A 22,255-nucleotide genomic window follows, 5' to 3' on the forward strand; every position below is an offset into this window, starting at 1 on the left:
TCCTGTAGCTATTAATGAGTTCCTGGATCCTGGATGAAGGTATTTGTGACCATTCCTGTTTACAAAACAATTCCAGTTCAGTTAAGTTTGATGGTCGCCGAGCATGGACAGCCTGCTTCAAATCATCCCACAGATGTTCAATGATATTCAGGTCTGGGGACTGGGATGGCCATTCCAGAACATTGTAATTGTTCCTCTGCATGAATGCCTGAGTAGATTTGGAGCGGTGTTTTGGATCATTGTCTTGCTGAAATATCCATCCCCTGTGTAACTTCAACTTCGTCACTGATTCTTGCACATTATTGTCAAGAATCTGCTGATACTGAGTTGAATCCATGCGACCCTCAACTTTAACAAGATTCCCAGTGCCGGAATTGGCCACACAGCCCCAAAGCATGATGGAACCTCCACCAAATTATACTCTGGGTAGCAAGTGTTTTTCTTGGAATGCTGTGTTTTTTAGTCTCCATGCATAACGCATTTTTGTAAGACCAAACAACTCAATCTTTGTTTCATCAGTCCACAGGACCTTCTTCCAAAATGTAACTGGCTTGTCCAAATGTGCTTTTGCATACCTCAGGCGACTCTGCTTGTGGCGTGCTTGCAGAAACGGCTTCTTTCGCATCACTCTCCCATACAGCTTCTCCTTGTGCAAAGTGCGCTGTATTGTTGACCGATGCACAGTGACACCATCTGCAGCAAGATGATGCTGCAGGTCTTTGGAGGTGGTCTGTGGATTGTCTTTGACTGTTCTCACAATTCTTCTTCTCTGCCTTTCTGATATTTTTCAGACAACTTATTGTATCCTTCCCCTGAAAAGCTATGTTGAATAATCTTTGTTTTCAGATCATTTGAGAGTTGTTTTGAGGAGCCCATGATGCCACTCTTCATAGGAGAATCAAATATGAGAACTACGTGCAAGTGGCCACCTTAATTACCTTTTCTCATGATTTGATACACCTGGCTATGAAGTTCAAAGCTCAATGAGATTACAAAACCAATTTAGTGCTTCAGGAAGTCAGTAAGAAGTACAGTCATGGCCAAAAGTTTTGAGAATGACACAAATATTATATTTTCACATGATCTGCTGCCCTCTGGTTTTTATGTGTGTTTGTCAGATGTTTTTATCACATACAGAAATATAATTGCAATCATATTATGAGTAACAAAAGGTTATATTGACAGTTAGAATGAGTTAATGCAGCAAGTCAATATTTGCAGTGTTGACCCTTCTTCTTCAGGACCTCTGCAATTCTCCCTGGCATGCTCTCAATCAACTTCTGGATCAAATCCTGACTGATAGCAGTCCATTCTTGCAAAATCAATGCTTTTATTTTGTCTGAATTTGAAGGTTTTTGTTTGTCCACCCGTCTCTTGATGATTGACCACAAGTTCTCAATGGGATTAAGATCTGGGGAGTTTCCAGGCCATGGTCCCCAAATCTCTATGTTTTGTTCCCTGAGCCATTTAGTCATCACCTTTGCTTTATGGCAAGGTGCTCCATCATGTTGAAAAAGGCATTTGTTGATCGCCAAACTGCTCTTGGACGGTTGGGTGAAGTTGCTCTCGGAGGACATTCTGGTACCATTCTTTATTCATGGCTGTGTTTTTAGGCAAGACTGAGAGAGAGCCCATTCCCTTGGCTGAGAAGCAACCCCACACATGAATGGTTTCAGGATGCTTGACAGTTGGCATGAGACAAGACTGGTGGTAGCGCTCACCTCGTCTTCTCCGAATAAGCTGTTTTCCAGATGTCCCAAACAATCGAAAAGGGGATTCATCAGAGAAAATGACTTTACCCCAGTCCTCAGCAGTCCACTCCCTGTACCTCTTGCAGAATATCAGTCTGTCCATGATGTTTTTTCTGGAGAGAAGTGGCTTCTTTGCTGCCCTCCTTGAGACCAGGCCTTGCTCCAAGAGACTCCGCCTCACAGTGCGTGCAGATGCACTCACACCTGCCTGCTGCCATTCCTGAGCAAGCTCTGCACTGCTGGTAGCCCGATCCCGCAGCTGAAACACTTTTAAGAGACGGTCCTGGCGCTTGCTGGTCTTTCTTGGGCGCCCTGGAGATTTTTTGGCAACAAGGGAACCTCTCTCCTTGAAGTTCTTGATGATGTGATAGATTGTTGACTGAGGTACAATCTTTCTAGCTGCGATACTCTTCCCTGTTAGGCTATTTTTGTACAGTGCAATGATGACTGCACGTGTTTCTTTAGAGATAACCATGGTTAACAGAAGAGAAACAATGATGCCAAGCACCAGCCTCCTTTTAAAGTGTCCAGTGGTGTCATTCTTACTTAATCATGACAGATTGATCTCCAGCCCTGTCCTCATCAACACCCACACCTGTGTTAATGGAGCAATCACTGAAACGATGTTAGCTGGTCCTTTTAAGGCAGGGCTGCAATGATGTTGAAATGTGTTTTGGGGGATAAAGTTCATTTTCTAGGCAAATATTGACTTTGCAAGTAATTGCTGTTAAGCTGATCACTCTTTATAACATTCTGGAGTATATGCAAATTGCCATTAGAAAAAATGAAGCAGTAGACTTTGTAAAAATTAATATTTGTGTCATTCTCAAAACTTTTGGCCATGACTGTAGTTAGGAGTGTTCAAATCAAGAAAATGATAAGGGTGCCCATACTTTTGCACCGGTCAAATTATGTTTAAATGCAGATTGCACATTTTCTGTTAGTACAATAAACCTCATTTGAATCCAGAAATATAACTGAGTCCATCAGTTATTAGATATATAAAACTGAAATAGCTGTTGCAAAAACCAAAATTGTTATAAAGAAAAAAGGTTACCATTAATAGGGGTGCCCAAACTTTAACATATTACTGTATATATACACACACACACAGTATATACAGTGGGGAAAAAAAGTATTTAGTCAGTCAGCAATAGTGCAAGTTCCACCACTTAAAAAGATGAGAGGCGTCTGTAATTTACATCATAGGTAGACCTCAACTATGGGAGACAAACTGAGAAAAAAAAATCCAGAAAATCACATTGTCTGTTTTTTTTTTCATTTTATTTGCATATTATGGTGGAAAATAAGTATTTGGTCAGAAACAAAATTTCATCTCAATACTTTGTGATATATCCTTTGTTGGCAATGACAGAGGTCAAACGTTTTCTGTAAGTCTTCACAAGGTTGCCACACACTGTTGTTGGTATGTTGGCCCATTCCTCCATGCAGATCTCCTCTAGAGCAGTGATGTTTTTGGCTTTTCGCTTGGCAACACGGACTTTCAACTCCCTCCAAAGGTTTTCTATAGGGTTGAGATCTGGAGACTGGCTAGGCCACTCCAGGACCTTGAAATGCTTCTTACGAAGCCACTCCTTCGTTGCCCTGGCGGTGTGCTTTGGATCATTGTCATGTTGAAAGACCCAGCCACGTTTCATCTTCAATGCCCTTGCTGATGGAAGGAGGTTTGCACTCAAAATCTCACGATACATGGCCCCATTCATTCTTTCATGTACCTGGATCAGTCGTCCTGGCCCCTTTGCAGAGAAACAGCCCCAAAGCATGATGTTTCCACCACCATGCTTTACAGTAGGTATGGTGTTTGTTGGATGCAACTCAGTATTCTTTTTCCTCCAAACACGACAAGTTGTGTTTCTACCAAACAGTTCCAGTTTGGTTTCATCAGACCATAGGACATTCTCCCAAAACTCCTCTGGATCATCCAAATGCTCTCTAGCAAACTTCAGACGGGCCCGGACATGTACAGGCTTAAGCAATGGGACACGTCTGGCACTGCAGGATCTGAGTCCATGGTGGCGTAGTGTGTTACTTATGGTAGGCCTTGTTACATTGGTCCCAGCTCTCTGAAGTTCATTCACTAGGTCTCCCCGCGTGGTTCTGGGATTTTTGCTCACCGTTCTTGTGATCATTCTGACCCCACGGGGTGGGATTTTGCGTGGAGCACCAGATCGAGGGAGATTATCAGTGGTCTTGTATGTCTTCCATTTTCTAATTATTGCTCTCACAGTTGATTTCTTCACTCCAAGCTGGTTGGCTATTGCAGATTCAGTCTTCCCAGCCTGGTGCAGGGCTACAATTTTGTTTCTGGTGTCCTTTGACAACTCTTTGGTCTTCACCATAGTGGAGTTTGGAGTCAGACTGTTTGAGGGTGTGCACAGGTGTCTTTTTATACTGATAACAAGTTTAAACAGGTGCCATTACTACAGGTAATGAGTGGAGGAAAGAGGAGACTCTTAAAGAAGAAGTTACAGGTCTGTGAGAGCCAGAAATCTTGATTGCTTGTTTCTGACCAAATACTTATTTTCCACCATAATATGCAAATAAAATGAAAAAAAAACAGACAATGTGATTTTCTGGATTTTTTTTTCTCAGTTTGTCTCCCATAGTTGAGGTCTACCTATGATGTAAATTACAGACGCCTCTCATCTTTTTAAGTGGTGGAACTTGCACTATTGCTGACTGACTAAATACTTTTTTTCCCCACTGTATATATATATATATATATATATATATATATATATATAGTTAATTTTGTAATATTCTCAATATAGTTGAGGACGGACTTTTCCTCTAGTTTCTTGAGATTATACTGGGATGAGAGGGGAATATTTGGTTGGGATTTAGGAATAGAAGTATATATTCTTAAGATTGTGATCCACTGTGCTGAACCGCTGCCTAGCCCATGCTTTGCACTCATTTAATTAATCCAGATATTGTCTGTCATGATCCCAGTGCAGGGTTTTGAGCTGCACATCAGGGGTTAATGTCTGGAGCTCAGTGCAGGTTTTGACCTGCACACCTGGGGTTAATTATTGTGGCCTCTAGTTGGTTCTGGGAGAGCTTCTTAAACCCCTGGGAAGCTCCAATCCTTGTCAGTTATGCTTTTGCCTTTGGCCGAATGTGGTGACCTCTGTGTGCCTGTGCCTGTTCGTTGTTATAGCTTGTTTATATGGTTCTGACCCGGTTCTGTTCCCCGTTGTGAGTTTGCCTGTCGATTCTGTACTTCGCTTCCCTCCCTGTGTATAACTCATTGCCTGTGATCTGACTACTCTCTGCTCGCCCCTCTTGTACCTTGCAGCTATCTCTGTGTATGACTCATTGGCTACCTCCTGACTATTCTCCCTGTCTATGCCCCTTGGTAACTTTGTCTCGCAGTTACCCTGCTAGGAGTTCTCTTGCAGCTCCTAGCTCTCTGGAGTTTAGGCCACGCCCCCAGCAGTCACGTGCTTCAGGCCCTGCTGCTCTGAAATACGCACCTACTCGGCTGCTGCCCGCTCCACAGGTATCTGAGCACAGTTCGCTTTACTCAGGACACGCGCACTGGCTCAGTGAGCAAGTGCAGTGCGGTGTTCCTGACATTATAACTGACCGTGAACTTTTTTTTCTCTCCTCACTTCTGCAGCATGGACTCAATGTGTGCTTTATCTGAGCAGGTGAAATGCTTGACTCATTCGCTGCAGAAGCTAAGTTTGGAACACCAAGCTCTGGCACAGTCCCAGCGGCAGGTTGCGGACTCGGTTCAGGGGGTGCTTTCCGCAGGCTTTCAGCAGGTGGGGAATAGAGATGTCATTTTAGTCCCACCCGAATCCCCGGTTAAATTGCCAGATGTTTTCTGGTAACAAAGATGAATTCAGAGCATTTAAGGAGGGCTGTAAGCTCTTTTTCTCTTTGAGACCCCGCTCCTCTGGGGATGAGAAACAGAGGGTGGGGGTGGTTATGTCCCTGCTTAGGGGGTCCCCACAAGCCTGGGCATTTTCGCTTTCCTCTTCTGCCCCTGAGAGAATGTCTGTGGATGCGTTTTTTGAAGCCTTAGGGCTTATTTATGATGAGCCTGATAGAGGACAAGGTTATGAGTGTCTGTCAGGGGGAGCACTCGGCCGAGTGGCTCTGTACTGAATTCAGACTTTGGGCAGCCAAAATTTCTTGGAGTGATGCCGCCCTTCGGGGGCTGTTCCGTAGAGGCCTGTGTGAACGTCTGAAGGATGCCCTGGCACTCCATCCTCCACCTGACTCCCTGGAGGATGCCATGACCCAGGCGGTTCGCATGGATCGCACACTGCGGGCTAGAGGCGTTATGCAACGGGAAACACCATTATTCTTCAGTGGAGATGAGACCCGGACTCTTCCTGTGGCTATGGAGGTGAGCACTGTCACCTGTGAGGAAAAGGAAAGAAGACGCCGCCGGGAGAAGCAGTTGTGCTTCTATTGTGGAGAATCTGGACACTGGAAGAGTGACTGCCCCTCCTGTCCGTCATCCTCCAAGATGGCGGGAAATGACTATGTCTGGGTAGTAGTCGAGGAGGCAACACAGACCTCCAGGTACAATTTTCCTCACGTGCAAAAATGGTGCTGCAGGTGGAACTGGACTTGGTAATGGTCCAGTTCAAACTACTGCTTTTGTCGACTGTGGTTCTGCCGTGAACCTGATTGATACCCGAATTATGACGCTTAACAACATAGGGACAGTCAGGCTTAAGAATCCTATTAAACATGGGGCAATTGACTCGTCCCCTCTTACCCAGGACGGTATCTGTTGCAGGTCTGAACTTTTTTCTCTAAAAGTGGGTTCCACTCATGTGGAAAAACTAAGTTGTCTTGTGCTAGATAACTTGCCTACAGGACTGGTACTGGGGATGCCTTGGCTTCAACGCCATAATCCTACCATTGATTGGGTGACAGGGGAGATCACTCAATGGGGATGTAAAGATAAATGTGGTAACCTGGGACATCTTGTTAACGCTGTTAAATCTGTATCTGTGTCGTCTGTCGGTCTGGAAGGTATTCCGGAGTACCTGAAGGATTTCAAAGACGTTTTTTCCGAAAGTGAGGCTGAGGTGCTGCCACCACATAGACCCTACGATTGTGCCATTGATTTAGTACCCGGAGCCAAGTTACCTAAGGCTCGATTGTTCAATTTGTTCGGGCCTGAGCGCCAAGCCATGAAGGAGTACATAGCTGAGAGTCTCCACAAAGGGCATATCAGGCCTTCTGTGTCACCGGTGGCAGCAGGATTCTTCTTTGTGAAGAAGAAAGATGGTGGTTTGCGGCCGTGCCTCGACTTTCGGGAACTGAACAAGATAACGGTTAGGAACACTTACCCGCTTCCCCTCATCCCAGATTTATGTAACCAGTTAGCTGGGGCCCAATGGTTCTCCAAGTTAGATCTCCGGGGGGCCTACAATCTGATAAGGGTTCGGGAAGGGGACGAGTGGAAAACTGCGTTCCTCACATCAGAAGGACTCATTGAAAACCTGGTAATGCCGTTTGGGTTAACTAATGCGCCCGCTATTTTCCAGAATTTCATCAATGTGGTGTTTTCTGACCTGATAGGCTGTTTTGTTATTATTTATTTGGATGACATTTTGGTGTATTCCCCGGACAGCCAATCTCACTTGCAACATCTACAGACAGTTCTCCAGAGACTCAGGGAGAACCAATTGTTCGCCAAATTTGAAAAATGTTCATTTTTTGTACAGGAGCTGCCTTTTTTGGGGTTGATTGTGTCCTGTGAGGGGTTTCGTATGGATCCTAAGAAGGTGCTGGCGATCGCTGACTGGGTTCAGCCTCGAGATCTCAAGGGGCTCCAGCGCTTCTTAGGATTTGCGAACTATTATCGGAGATTCATTAAAGGTTTATCACAAGTGGTTAAACCACTCACGGATCTTACCCAGAAGGGCGCTGATGTAAAAAATTGGTCTGTACTCGCTATTAAGAAGTGTTTCATGTCCGCCCCGGTGTTGGTACAACCAGATCCATCCAAACCATTCATTGTGGAGGTGGATGCTTCTGAAGTGGGGGTGGGGGCTGTGCTGTCCCAGGGTCCAGCCACCCTTACCAATCTCAAACCCTGTGCCTTCTTCTCCAAGAAGTTCTCTTCAGCCGAGAGAAACTATGACGTAGGTAATAGAGAACTTCTTGCGGTCAAGCTGGCGTTTGAGGAATGGAGGCACTTTTTGGAAGGGGCGGCTCACCCTATCACGGTTGTCACGGATCACAAAAATTTGGCATACCTTGAATCTACTAAGAGTCTTATCCCTAGACAAGCCCGTTGGTCACTTTTTTTTTCACGATTTCAATTTTCCATTACTTTTCGACCGGGGTCCAAAAATGTTAAAGCGGATGCCCTGTCCAGAAGTTTTGACCCGGTGTCTCCCCCTGAGCAGCCATCCTCCATTCTTCCCCCAGGGGTAGTAGTGGCAGGGGTCTCATCTGAGTTGGAACAAGAAATTCTAAGGGCTCAGGCCCTAGCTCCGGCAACCAGGCCAGAGGATAAATTGTTTGTTCCAGATGTATTGCGGCCTAGACTTCTGCAGGAGTTTCATGAGTCTAGGTTGAGTGCTCATCCAGGTATCACGGCCACTAGAGAGGCAGTAGCCAGGGGTTTTTGGTGGCCTTCACTAAGGTCCAATGTCAAGAATTTTGTTTCTGCTTGTCGTGAGTGTGCCCGTTCCAAAAGCTCGCATAACCGCCCGGCTGGGGAACTCATACCGTTACCGGTTCCTGATAGGCCATGGACTCATCTTTCCATGGATTTTGTTACCGCCCTTCCACCTTCCAGGGGCAATACCGTGATCTGGGTGGTGGTGGATAGGTTTTCTAAACAGGCCCATTTTATTCCCTTGGCAGCATTACCCTCAGCAGAAACATTGTCAAGGTTATTTGTGCAGCATGTGGTCCGATTGCATGGGGTACCCCTGAATGTTGTGTCTGACAGAGGTGTGCAGTTTGTGGCCAAATTTTGGAGGGCGTTCTGTATGAAATTGTTCATCTCACTCTCCTTCTCGTCGGCATATCACCCGGAGAGTAATGGTCAGACAGAACGCACCAATCAATCCCTGGAAAAAATTCTCAGGTGTCTGACCTCCGCCAGACAGGAGGATTGGTGTGATGCGTTACCGTTGGCGGAATTCGCTTTTAACAACCGGGTGAGTCAGTCCACCAACATGTCCCCATTGCTATGGGTTCAATCCGCATTTTGGGGAGTTTTCACAGGTGGATTCCGGTTGTCCAGGGGTAGAGGGGTCCGTTCAACGGTTAAAAAACCTCTGGGCTGAAGTCCAGCATAATATCTCTCGGGCCCAGGGGAGGTACAAATATTTTGCTGACAAAAAGAGAGCCTCGGGAGACAGGTTTCAGGTGGGAGAGAAGGTTTGGCTTTCCACACGTAACATCAACTTGAAGGTACATCAGCTAAATTGGGACCAAAGTTCATTGGTCCGTACGAGATTATGGAGATAGTCAACCAAGGGGCATATAGGTTGTGTCTCCCCGCCTCCTTAAAAATATCCAATGTGTTCCATAAATCTCTGTTGAAATCTGTAGGGTCTGTCAAAGAGGACTCCGAGCCTGTTGTTCCTCCAGTGCTGGTGGAGGGTCAGTTGGAGTATGAGGTAGGACATATTGTGGACTCTCAGCGGGTGCGCTGCTCTTTGCAGTACCTGGTCCACTGGAAGGGATGTGGACCAGAGGAGCGCTCATGGGTCCCTGCTCGCTCTGTACATGCAGATCGCCTGGTTCGGGCTTTCCATGCCAAGTACCCGGGGAAGCCTGGGGGTCCAGAGGCCCCCCGTTGAGAGGGGGTACTGTCATGATCCCAGTGCAGGGTTTTGAGCTGCACGTCAGGGGTTAATGTCTGGAGCTCAGTGCAGGTTTTGACCTGCACACCTGGGGTTAATTATTGTGGCCTCTTGTTGGTTCTGGGAGAGCTTCTTAAACCCCTGGGAAGCTCCAATCCCTGTCAGTTATACTTTTGCCATTGGCCGAGTGTGGTGACCTCTGTGTGCCTGTGCCTGTTCGTTGTTATAGCTTGTTTATATGGTTCTGACCCGGTTCTGTTCCTCGTTGTGAGTTTGCCTGTCGATTCTGTACTTCGCTACCCTCCCAGTGTATGACTCATTGCCTGTGATCTGACTACTCTCTGCTCGCCCCTCTTGTACCTTGCAGCTATCTCTGTGTATGACTCATTGGCTACCTCCTGACTATTCTCCCTGTTTATGCCCCTTAGTATCTTTGTCTCGCAGTTACCCTGCTAGGAGTTCTCTTGCAGCTCCTAGCTCTCTGGAGTTTAGGCCACGTCCCCAGCAGTCACGTGCTTCAGGTCCTGCGGCTCTGAAGTACGCATCTACTCGGCTGCTGTCCGCTCCACAGGTAGCTTTGAGCACAGTTCGCTTTACTCAGGACACGCGCACTGGCTCAGTGAGCAAGTGCAGTGCGGTGTTCCTGACATTGTCAAGGTGTATCCAGGTAACAGCAGCCAGTTAAGACAGGCACGTCAACAGGTAAATTTACATAGAGAATATAGCAGAAACATTTCTCTTGGGTGCCGAGCTGTTCAGCATAGAGGATATAGCCTTCTGGCGAAAAGTTTGTTTGATGTATTGTTTTTGTGTGATTATCCAAACCGAGTAGAAGGGAATATCTTCATTCCTAAGTAAAACAGTTACAAAAAGTGGACTGTGTGGAAATTGGTCCTTTTCTCACCCGTGACTCCGCTGTATCTTGAACAACACCCTCGGTGCAGGATTTACATGTATATCCAGTACTGACCATCAGTGTTACTTGTACTACTCAGTGGAGATGGAGGATACAAGATGTACAGTATATCCAGTACTGACCATCAGTGTTACTTGTACTACTCAGTGCAGATGGAGGATACGAGACGTATATCCAGTACTGACCATCAGTGATACTTGTACTACTCATTGGAGATTGAGAATACGAGATGTATATCCAGAACTCACCATCAGTGTTAGGCTACTTTCACACATCAGGTTTTCGGCGTCAGGCGCGATCCGGCGTCGTGCCGGAATGCCGGATCCGGCAAATGTTTTGTAAAACCTGATGTGCCGGATCCGGTTTTCTGCCGGATCCGTCTTGTTCTTGACATACAAAACCGGATCCGTCTCATCCGGTTCATCCGTTTTTCTATCCGTTTTTCGACGGATTACGCCGGATCTGGTTTTTAAAATTGACCCTTGTGGCCTTCCGAACGGGATTGGCTACTGGAAAACTATATCTAGCATGTTCCTACAGCCCTTCTTTGACAGGTTGTAGAGGAGAAAGTGCAGGTTGGAGAGAAGAGCAAGTTACTGGCGAAGATGGATGTTGTCATTGGAAATATTACCACTAGAAGTTCTGTGACGGTTTCAGTAATGAGGGACAATTTTGCACTATACTTTATGTCACCTCAAGGCAGAGTACACTGGCAGGATGACAGAGTGTGAAAGATTTGTGCCCTAACCAAACTTGTGTACCTTCTGGACCAACAGTATATACCTTTGCCAACCAAAGTTGGCTATCTTGTCATGGTCTTACTATTTTTAGCTTTAGGCCACAGGTGTGTTCCTTGGTTGTGTTTTATGCAAAGTATTTCACCTTTTAACAAAAGTTGTGTTCATTGTTAGGAAATCACCAACAATAAACACAACTTTTCAGGTGAAATACTTTGCTTCAAACACAACCAGGAACACAACTGTGGCAAAAAGCTAAAATTTACCCACAGTTATATACCTGGTTTTGAATACCTTTTTACCTTTTAAATACCCTGTATTTAACCTTTTTTTTTAACATATTTCGCCGCAGAAAGAAATGACAGACAACCAGTGTAAACAATAATTTAACTTTTATTTAAAATATTGTTTTTTGTGTAAACTGTTTTTAAAGTTAAAAAAACTTTTTTAATAAAGGTTTGAAACCAACCAAATGGGCATTTTTATTACAAAAAAAACATTATAACTCGGTGTAGTGTGGGGTGGAAATACTGCTGGAGGGGCTGCGGGACACTTCGACACTGGGAGTGTGGAGAGAGGACTGGGATCGTGGTGGGGAAGGTACAGTTAGAGGTGATGGTGTGGAAAAAGCTACAGAATGGGTGGACATGTGGGAGGCAGAAGAGGTGGTGGGCGGTGGAGTGGAGGGTTGGGCAGGGACTGTAGGAGCAGATGATGTTGATGGAAAGTTGTATGGGGAAGGAGTTTGGTACGGGGAAGGAGTTTGGTACGGGGCAGGTTGCTGGAAGTGGGGAGATGTCTGGTACTGGGGAGGTTGCTGGTACTGGGAAGGTTGCTGGTACTGGTAAGGTTGCTGGTATGTAATAGGAGGGGGAGGATGGAAAGTGGCTGGAGGGGGTGCAGATGTAATAGGAGGGGGAGGATGGAAAGTGGCTGGAGGGGGTGCAGATGTAATAGGAGGGGGAGGATGGAAAGTGGCTGGAGGGGGTGCAGGTGGAGGAACTACAGTGGTGGGAGGTGGAGGTTGGGATGTAACCTGCTGTAGAGCACCGTGGCACGAATGCATTACATGCATCTGCTGGGTAGGAGATAGTGTTGCCATGCGCTCCACAACAGACCTGAAAAAGGTGTGGTTTGGCGAAGATCTTGCTTCTGAATGCATGGTTTGCAGAAGTGTCTTCACCTCCAGAATGCTGGAGTTGATCTGCTGAAAGCCTGCGGAGATTTGCTCTGACAAGACTTTTAGACAGTTCTGGAAAGATGCATTCAGATGCAAGAACTCTGGCGCATAACTCTTTTCCTGACCCCTCTGCCGCTGCCGCCCAGTACCCGCAGGTGTACTAGAGGTGGCAGGGGCAGAAGGGTGGGGTAAAGGGAAAGCGATCTCCTCACCAGCAGCTTCATGTAATGTAGGCGGCCACGATGCTCCTGTGCTGGTGGATGGGACAGATGGGTCGAATGTGTGGGAAGGCTGGGAAGGTGCAGATGTACCGGGGCGGTCGAAGTGTCCCTCGGTGCCGGTCTCCTCAGGGATCGCCTCAGAAGGGTCCAATCGTGCAGGCTCCCGAGTGCTGCTCACCGTGCTGTGGAATAAAGAGAAAAAAAAACAATTAAAATACTGACATGGTATGGCCCTGGCTGAAAAAAAAAAGTTACATCTAACATTTTTTTTCACATGTGGTGTGTAATATTTACCTTCTAGTGACCATTGTTTCCCGGAGGAACGACAGGGCTTGTGCGTACTTGTACTTGCTCCTGCATCCTCCAGATCCACTCGGGGCCCGCATCTCTTTATTGAACTCCTTCTTGAAACGATCCCTCACAGACCGCCACCGATTCACAATTCTGTTCCCTGAAACGAGAAAGGAGTGGTTAGTATACAACATCAGTGTTTCACAAACTCCAGTCCTCATGGTCCCCAGGGGTCATGTTTTCAGGATTTCCATAGTAAATAGAAATCCTGAATACATGATCCGTGGGGACCACGAGGACTGGAGTTCGGGAAACACTGGTTTACATCAAGCAACCGGTACTGTATATACTTACGCTCTTTAATCTGGGCCCGAACATCGAGGTCCTCCCAGCGGCCCACAAGGAGCGAACAGATTTCCTCCCAGAGTCGTCGGGTAACGATAAGGTCAGCGTGGCGGCGGTCAGCCATATTCCAGAGCGGCTCCCTTTCTCTGACGAGATCGATGAGGTGGTCCACATCGAGTCCTCCATCCTCACCGTCAGAGTCGGGAGCAGGCTGTGAAGGCTGTTAAAGAAAAAGACAAAAATAACATAATTAGCCTCCACAAAAGAAATGAAATAAAAAGTGCAAAAAAACAAAGCAAAAATATTTATACTTACACGCTGGTGACCGCCGCGTTGCTGTCGCCGACGACCCTGGGAGGCACTGCGAGGACCTCTTGGCCGAGCACCAGATTGGGAAGACTAGAGAAGAAAACAAAAAATGTTATGTCTTTGGATGTAGGCATTTGTTTGCTGTGTGTGGTCTGCAGAACATTGTTTTCTATGTGTTGTGTGTAGTGTGATGTTGTGTTTGATGCAAAAAACTTACCAATTGTGAGCCCACTCCAAGTGTCTGTCCACCCCTTCCTTCTTCTTCTGGGAGCTCCTCTTCATCTTGTGAATCCTGTTTTGAAATAAAAGGCAATGAATAGACATATATTACAGAGATGATGGATTTTGGAAATAAAAACTTACCGTCAAACGCTGACGATGCGAGGGAGGGCTCCCAGAAGATGATGTGCTGTCTTCCTGGTGGCCACACTCCATGCCTGTGGGTGGTGTTTCTGCTGCTGCCATTGCTGCTGCTGCTGCTGCATCTATTGGGCGGCTGTTGAATAAAGAGAAACAAAGGGCCAATGAATATCTTGATATTCAATAGCCCTAGTTTGGAGGAATGGGGGATTTGATAATTACCGTCTCTCATCTGCTGCTGGCCTCCCCTCCTCAGCATGTTCCATTTGCTGCTCCATTTGGGGTGGTGGTGGTGCTGATGGTGCTTCAGTGGTCTCCTGCCTTCTCCTGCTGCGCTTGGTTGCTTTCTTGGGTGGCATGTTGGGTGTGGCTGTGGGTCCCACTGTCTTGCTTTTATATATGTCTTGTGGGCAGAGCTACTGAGCATGCTCAGACCAAAAAAACCGGATCCGGCCACCGGATCCGGCTTTCGCCGGATCAGGCGCATTGCGGCGCTCATAGGCTTTCATTGTGTGAAAAAGCCGGACGCGCCGGATCCGGCGTGTCCGGCTTTTTCGCCGGAGACAAAAAACGTTACAGTAGCCGTTTTTTCCAGACGCCGGATCGCGACACATTGCCGGATCCGGCGTAAACCGGATGAAACGCATGGCCATCCGGCGCGATCCGGCGCAAATGCAAGTCAATGGGGGGGGAAACCGGATCCGGCATTGCATTTTGCCGGATCCGGTTTCTGTCAAAAGCGCCGGATCGCGCCTGACGGCGAAAACCTGATGTGTGAAAGAGGCCTTACTTGCACTACTCAGTGGAGATGGAGGATACGAGATGTATATCCAGTACTGACCATCAGTGTTACTTGTACTACTCAGTGGAGATGGAGGATGCGAGATGTATATCCAGTACTGACCATCAGTGGAGATGGAGGATATCATTACATGTGTACTAACACAAACAATGTCTATACAATTACCTCTTACCTCCTTTGAGAGCTCCACAGAAATCAAATTCATCATCAACTCCAGTACACAAGTCAACTTTAGTAACCGAAACCGTCACAGATTCCTTCCAAATTTCTACTATGACATGTAAGCGGTCAATGTTCTTCCCTGCACAACAATTGAGATATATTATTACTTAAAGTGAACCTGGAAGCTGATTGATGCTGCACAAAACACGGGCAGCCTGACTCAGAGTCTGGCTGCACCATTGTAGCCCGGTATTTACAGTTGTGCTCAAAAGTTTACATACCCCGGCAGAATTTTTGCTTTCTTGGCCTTTTTGAATGAATGATAACACCAAAACTTTTTCTCCACTCATGGTTAGTGGTTGGGTGAAGCCATTTATTTTCAAACTAATGTGTTTTCTCTTTTTAAATCATAATGACAACCCAAAACATCCAAATGACCATGATCAAAAATTCACATACCCCATTTCTTAATACTGTGCATTTCCCCCTCTAACATCAATGACAGCTTGAAGTATTTTGTGGTAGTTGTGGATGAGGTTAACATTCATATTTTCTGAAAAAAGGCCAAGAAAGCAAAAATTCTGCTGGGGTATGTAAACTTTTGAGCACAACTGTACACCTAGCGTTTCAGAGAAATATGTTGTTTAAAGATTTGACTGGGGACCATAACAGGAGACGAAACTAGACCAGTGCTGGCTGGTTTCTCCCAGCGCCACTGCAGAAGATTGATAACACTATCCCTATGTAGACACATGGGAGAGATCTATCAATCACCTGGGGCGGTGTAGGGAGAAGACGGCCAGTGCTCAACTAGTCTGGTCTCTTACTGTGGTCCTGGCCAAATCTTTTAACTATACGCTCCTCTGATAACACTTTCCTGGTTTCTTTATCCTGGCCCCAGTATTGTCAAGCGATGTTGACATGATAATGCGGGAGGTAAGGATAGACTGGCAAGGAACCAGGCAAATATTGCTGTAGAAGAGCCAGGAGGTTGCCAAGGTGGGGGGTAATACTTTTTCAAGCCATCAGCTTTGTCCACTATAGGGATATCCTCAGCAAAACCCTCATTATTTGGCATGGATGCACCACTGTGGATTATCCTGCAGATCTGTTGAATTTCTGATATGTGGACAAACCCTAATCCTGCGGCTACATGGAGACATTTTGTAATATGACAACCAAATTTTGGAAGAAAATTTATCACACAGCTATCACACAAGGTAGCATTTGGGATGGAAAACAGCAGAGTCCCCATGTAATGGTACATGAAAATGCCCCCTGTATTTATAAGAACAGCGTCCTATAAGCTAGGGACCCCATCTGCCACACTGCTAAGTAAGCAGTGACACTCAGTGCAGCTGATCTGAACATTTATGATGCTGGTTTGAGATTTCCATACAGCCTTGTTCAGACAGCTGTATTTTTGTCCAGTGCAGACCAATATTAGCCTAAGTGCTTGTGCACACAAGAAATTATCCAAATGGACGGAAGGTCCCTGTGGGTAAGATCTAGTCTTGTCCATGTTACAGACCAGAATAATAGATGTAATAGCAGTCAGCTCCTGCACCCATCTGCATCCAAAGCGGGTCATGTCCAAGAGTTGTGGAAGTGACTGACCAGAAAAAATGCTATGGCCGTGTGAGCTAGGCCTATATGGTATTGTCATAATAGCTATTTCTGTAATGTACCTGTAAGGGGGTGAAGCACCGAAGGAGCCGAGGGAGAGTTGCCTCCCCAGCTCCGTGCCCAGAACCATTGAGCAGGGCGTTAGGTTCCCCGGGGGGGCACTTTAGGAGACTGCACTGAAGCCAGGGGAAGAGGGGAGGACTGGGAGCGGGAAAACTGCGCGCTCTTTCCTCAGAGCAGCGCAGAGACCTGAGGGGAGAGGACGCTGACGCAGGAGGGGAGAGTGCACGGAGACAGCCGCTGCAGTCTGAGAGAGCGCGGGCACAGGCGGTGGTCAGTGAGTACGTGAAGCCTGGTAGTGCACTGACAGGAAGGTTGCTGACTCCCCTCCTTGACAAGACGTCGCCCCACAGAGAGACTGTGTACCGCAACCAGACGCTTCCTCGCAGAGAGACCGGGTTAACTGCTGAGACGCTCCCCTGTGACCAAGGGACATTCAGTAACGGGACAGTGACCTGTACAGAGAGACTATGTTACATACAGGGTCGCGGTGACTGGTGTGTTAAGGCAGAGCCCCTGACCTCGGCGGGAGAACACAGCTGCCAAAGCAGAGAGAAGGACTTGGCGCAAAGGGGAATATCGTCAGCCTCAGACCCCTTTGGCTCCTGCGTTAACCCCTCATACCCCAGCTGGACTACATTAAGGGCTCCGGAGACAGAGGACAGCAAGCACAGCTGGTGCCTCGGTGCCAACGTTGGACAAGAGTGATCCCTGCAATCAAGACCCCTGAGGACGGATAAGTTTGTCTTACAGGAAAATAACTTTTATACTGTTCCCATCATATTCACTTATATACTGTCTGTTTTACAAGTATTATTCCCTGTAAATAAACCTCCCCTTTTACTGTTGGTCCGCCTGCTCCATGGTGACATATACCTCTCCTGCACGTTATTACATACCACTCATTTTTTAGAGGTAATGGGCAGAAGGGCCTGTGAATAAGAGCCTTACTGACAACTTCCCGTTTATAAATCTTTGGCCTGAGCAGAAAATGGAGAAATATGGTGAGCTGGTCTGAGAAAAAAGGGACATAAGAGCACTCCATAGACAATAATAAGTAGGTGTCTTATCAGTGAAGATAGGGACAAAATGTGTACATAAAGCATGGGTGTATGAATGGATCCTTACTGTTTTCCTAGTCACCAAAATGACTAGAAAGGAAAGCAATACAGCGGTAGGGGAAGAAGAGCTAGAGAGGATACAACTTGTAGAACTCATTCTTGAGGTGGTGTAAGATAGAACATGTATAACAGGATGCCTAAATATAAACCCTACAAAATTACATTTTAGAAAACAATCAGTCCCATCAGCAGACTTTTCTGTTGTGAATTCTCTTTCTGGGCTCCCTCTGGTGGTTACTGAAGGTAGTGGAGCTGGTCAGATTGACAGAGGTGTTGCAAGTTCTCTTTCTGGACTCCCTCTGGTGGTTACTGGAGGTAGTGGAGCTGGTCAGATTGACAGAGGCTTGCCACCTGATAATGATGATGACGACTGGAGATCTGGGGTTTCTGACTGGTGTATTTAAGACACCTGACTTCCTTCAATCCCTGCTGATTTTCTTCCTGTGCCTTCTGCGGTCTGATGTCTCCTGCTCTGTTCCTGCATGGCTCAGCTAAGTGGTTCATTTGCTAATCTTTTTGCATTTGATCTGGTTTTGTCTATCTCTGCTTTGTGCGGGTCAGCTTGCTCCTGCTGGGGCTGTGCTGGATCACCGCCCATATGTTACTGCTTGTGTCAGTTTGTTCTGTCCCGTTATATTGGTCTCTTTTTGCTTTGCTTTCAGTATATACCAGAGTGCTGATATAGTGGGGGCGAAGTCGTGTGACTTCAGTGTTTTTTTGTGCATCAGACGTGTTGTTTTTTTTAGCTTTTTTTGCGTGATTGCAGACAGCGTCTTTCCTTTCCTGTCCTGTCTAGTCAGTGTGGGCCCCATCGTTTGCTCAGTCTATTTTTCTGCCTGCGTTTGTGTTTTCATCTTGTCTCACCGACAATATATGTTTGGGGGCTATCTATTCCTTTGGGGTCTGCTCTGGGGCAGTTTAGATTTCACCTTTCTTGCTTTAGGCTGCGTTAGCTCTCCAGCTGTGCTGAGGCGTCTAGGGCATCGTAGGTACGCTCCACGGCTACTGCTAGTTGTGTGGATAGGATCAGGGGTCTGCAATCCACTCAGTTACCAACCTCTCTCGTTTTCTGTGGCTTAGCCTGGTCCTGCTATCCTCCTCGGTGCTCGGTGACCCGTTCATAACACTCTTCTGTACAGAGGTGAGCTGTAGCATCATGTGGAGCCGTTAGAGGCAGCCATGGTATACAATGACATTACTAGTCATGGCACTGCCTCATATATCCAGATTCCCACACCCAGCATTGGGAACAGTTAAGAAAAATGCATGGATTTAATATTATTAATAATAATACAAATGGAACATTCTGACTCAACAGCAAATACTGGACATACTTGGAATGAATTTCATAGAAATATTCCCATGTGTGTGGCGGCTCAGCTCACAACCTTCTAGCTTAATCACTGGTGGAAAACTGTCATCTGCGGGAAAAAGAAACTGACAATGTATTAAGTCCTTGTTTCATTTTTTTTTTTCAAGAATTACATAAAGTAATATCTAGAGCTAAATTAAACAAACATAAAATAGATTTCTGTATCTGGGGTCTTTAGAGTTAAAAAAAAAATCAAAAGAATAATAGTAATCCCCATGTGTCCCCTTCCTTCAGGGTTGTAAATATTCTGATAATTCATTTATAATATTTTACAAGGCCTCATTCCTGCCCGCAAGCAAACACTGGTCAACTATGCAGGGGATACATATTTATTGGTGCTCGTCTATAGCCTGATTCATATAGGTCAACAAAATTGTACAGCCTACATGTTGTCATCAGCAGATTGCCCCGCGTAGACCATTAAATGGGCCGCATAAACAATCTGATCAGCCTGAGAACGATCATGTCGCTCATCTGTCAGCCGGTTTAACTACCGGCAAGTTTTCAGGTTTGCTTATTATAAGTTTAAATAAATTGGCCTTGAGACTCTGTTCACATTAGTAGTGAAAGTTACAGATTGGACAGCAAAAATAACACAGAATATACAATTGGGAATATTGGGTACAGATGTACACAAGCCTAAGTTGCATCTGCTTTTTCTAGACTTCAGAATGGCTAATATGCCAAGCAATAAGACTGCACAAAAAAGTAGTGGAAGCATCAATGCATATCAGGACTATATGGGCCCCAATTCAAATCTCTTACTCCAGAATTATAGTATAGCGTAAAAAGCTTTGAAAAGGTGAAAAATTCTGGCGCAAGTTGAGGCTGAACTAAAATGTTGCGACCATTGCCATTCTCATGCTATTTTCGACAAAGTGGGCAGAACAGGGGCGGGAAAAGGCTTGGCAAGCCCCATTTGTCAAATACGTGACATGCGCCTCTTCATAAATCAGTAGTGTCAGACTCCAGCACATCCCCTCATCAAGACCGGCTCGAAAAACTCCGGTCTTGATGAATACAGGGTCTCAGCCATCCAGATGTGCCGACCATCTATAAATTGCTGGGCAGTCTGTGTACATCGGTGAGCTCTCGTAGTTTTATTATTTAGCAAAAGTCAGTCATTAGATATCGACAGCTATACAACTCCGATGTAATTCACATGCCCGTGCCTTATATAGCTATTTAAAAGAATTTTCTAGTATTGAAGAAAATGTAAGAAAAAATAATCACAAAATTTTAGCAATGTTATGACAGATACGGCAGTATGGTGCCTGCTGTGTAGAGAAGTATTGAAACATTGTGTGCTTTTGAGACGGCTAATCCTTATAAAGGACAATTCTCTGAGCTAATTGCTGCCTATCTACTTGACGAGGACCAGTCACTTGCTCCAAGAAATGAATTAAGTAGCTTGTAAGTATCCCAATCACCACTGATGCTGCCGTGTTGCTCCATTAGGTAAGAGTCACACTAGCGTATAGCATCCGATGCGACCCTCGGCTCCTGCTGCGAGCGCAAGCTGAGTGTCAGTGCTCCGATCCTCTCACACAGAGGATCGCAGCAAAGCTGCGGAGGAGACGGAGAAAGTAATTTCTCCATCTCCTCTGCTGCCGGCATAGGCAGGAATCGCACTGCACTCGGGTGATATCAGAGTGCTGTGCGACGTTTCACTCGCACCCATAGACTTGTATGTGTGCGAGCAAGCCAAGTCTCGCTGTCAACTGCAGCATGCTACGATTGTTCCCTCATGCTGAATTGGCATGAGAAAATATTTGCAGGTCTGAGCTGATCTGTTTTATCGCATAGCACTCTGCCATGTTATACGGTAGCGTGACCCCGGCCTTACAGAGATATTCATATTGGCTAATTTTGTAACGCCCAATGTCAAATCATTGCTTGCAGACCAACTGGGCACATCTTCAGTTTTCTCTGCCACTCGGCTCGGCAGCTGATCTAACAGTCTCAGACTTTGCTGAGCTGTGATCAATAGTTTCAGGGAGGGATAAACTCACATGTACCCAGAACATACCCAGAGAAGTGAAGAAACGCCTAGTTGCACTACAATCAGAGATTTCACATACTGTGCTCCAAAAGCAACAACTGTGAATATCACTGCAATGGTACGACACAGCACAAAATGGAAAAAAAAGGTAATTCAAGCGATCTTGGGAATTTTTACAAGGTATTTAATGCATATTTTTGAGCAAGCAAAAGGTCTTCTTTAAAAATAAGGTGGCATACCTGACCTCAGAACTCAGAGAAAATCTAACATGTTCCTTTCCAAAGGTCAATGTTGGGAGAGGTCATTGATGGGCTGTCCGCTCAGATTCTAAGGGTGTGTGCACACGCTGCGGATTGTCCTGCAGATTTTTCCGCGTGGATTTGTCAAAAACCGCAGGTAATTCCACAGGTCAAAAGATCTGCGGTTTATCTGCAGTTTTTCTGCGGTTTTCCCCTGCGGTTTGACACCTGCCATGGAGCAGGTGCCAAACCGCAGCGGAATCCGCACAAACAATTGACATGCTGCGGTTTTGAAACCGCAGCAAATCCGCATGGAAAAATCCGCACCTTCTGCACAGCGGTTTTCAGTTTTCATTGATTTTAATGGTACTGTACACCGCAGCAGAAATTACGGATCTGCAGGACCAAAACCGCTGCGGATCCGCAGCGTGTGCACACACCCTGAGGGTTGGGAGAATCTTAGATCTTAGTATTACACAATCATAAAGAGCGTACTCAGGACATTGTTACTCACCACACATCTCGTAATAAACTTCAATCTTTGGGGTATCACAAAGAAAATATTTTGTGCTGCACTTTATAGTCCCAAATCCAAGAAGGAGCAGCAGAAAGGTAAACATCTCCAGAGTAAGAAGACCGTCCAAAAGCGTCATTCAATATAATAGTTGACCTAAACACGAAAATGTGACTAATGTTCAAGTTCCTCTTTTCTATATTTTCAGTTCCTTTTGTAGAGACTACGCCTCCGACAATACACAATTCTGGTAACGGTTTAGTATTTTATTTTCGGTTTTAAGGTGCATTTTACAGTTTTAAAAGTAGTCAAGGGATTATTTAATCCAGAGGTTTCTACATGGTGCGTATTCAAATCCATACCAGGACGTACAACCCTATGAGCAGTATTGTACGGCATGTCCATAGTCTGTGCCAGGAACGCTCTCAGC

The 22,255-nt window shown here is 45.9% G+C and overlaps 1 protein-coding gene across 1 annotated transcript in view; it reads right to left on the reverse strand.

The window, feature by feature from the left end:
* LY96 (lymphocyte antigen 96) overlaps nt 1–21,981 on the reverse strand; it is a 56,152-nt gene extending 34,171 nt beyond the window's left edge. Inside the window, exons 1-3 of the mRNA XM_073550777.1 lie at nt 21,826–21,981; nt 19,033–19,119; nt 14,902–15,030 (exon numbers count right to left, since the gene is read on the reverse strand). Of these exons, the coding sequence (XP_073406878.1) occupies nt 14,902–15,030; nt 19,033–19,119; nt 21,826–21,964 (355 nt within the window). The 5' untranslated portion in view covers nt 21,965–21,981. The remainder of the gene's footprint in view (nt 1–14,901; nt 15,031–19,032; nt 19,120–21,825) is intronic.
* Between the last annotated feature and the right edge of the window lie 274 nt (nt 21,982–22,255).

This window comes from Dendrobates tinctorius, unplaced genomic scaffold (genome assembly GCF_039654945.1).
Source record: "Dendrobates tinctorius isolate UK_male_01 unplaced genomic scaffold, ASM3965494v1 ptg000169l, whole genome shotgun sequence".
Classification (NCBI taxonomy): domain Eukaryota; kingdom Metazoa; phylum Chordata; class Amphibia; order Anura; family Dendrobatidae; genus Dendrobates; species Dendrobates tinctorius.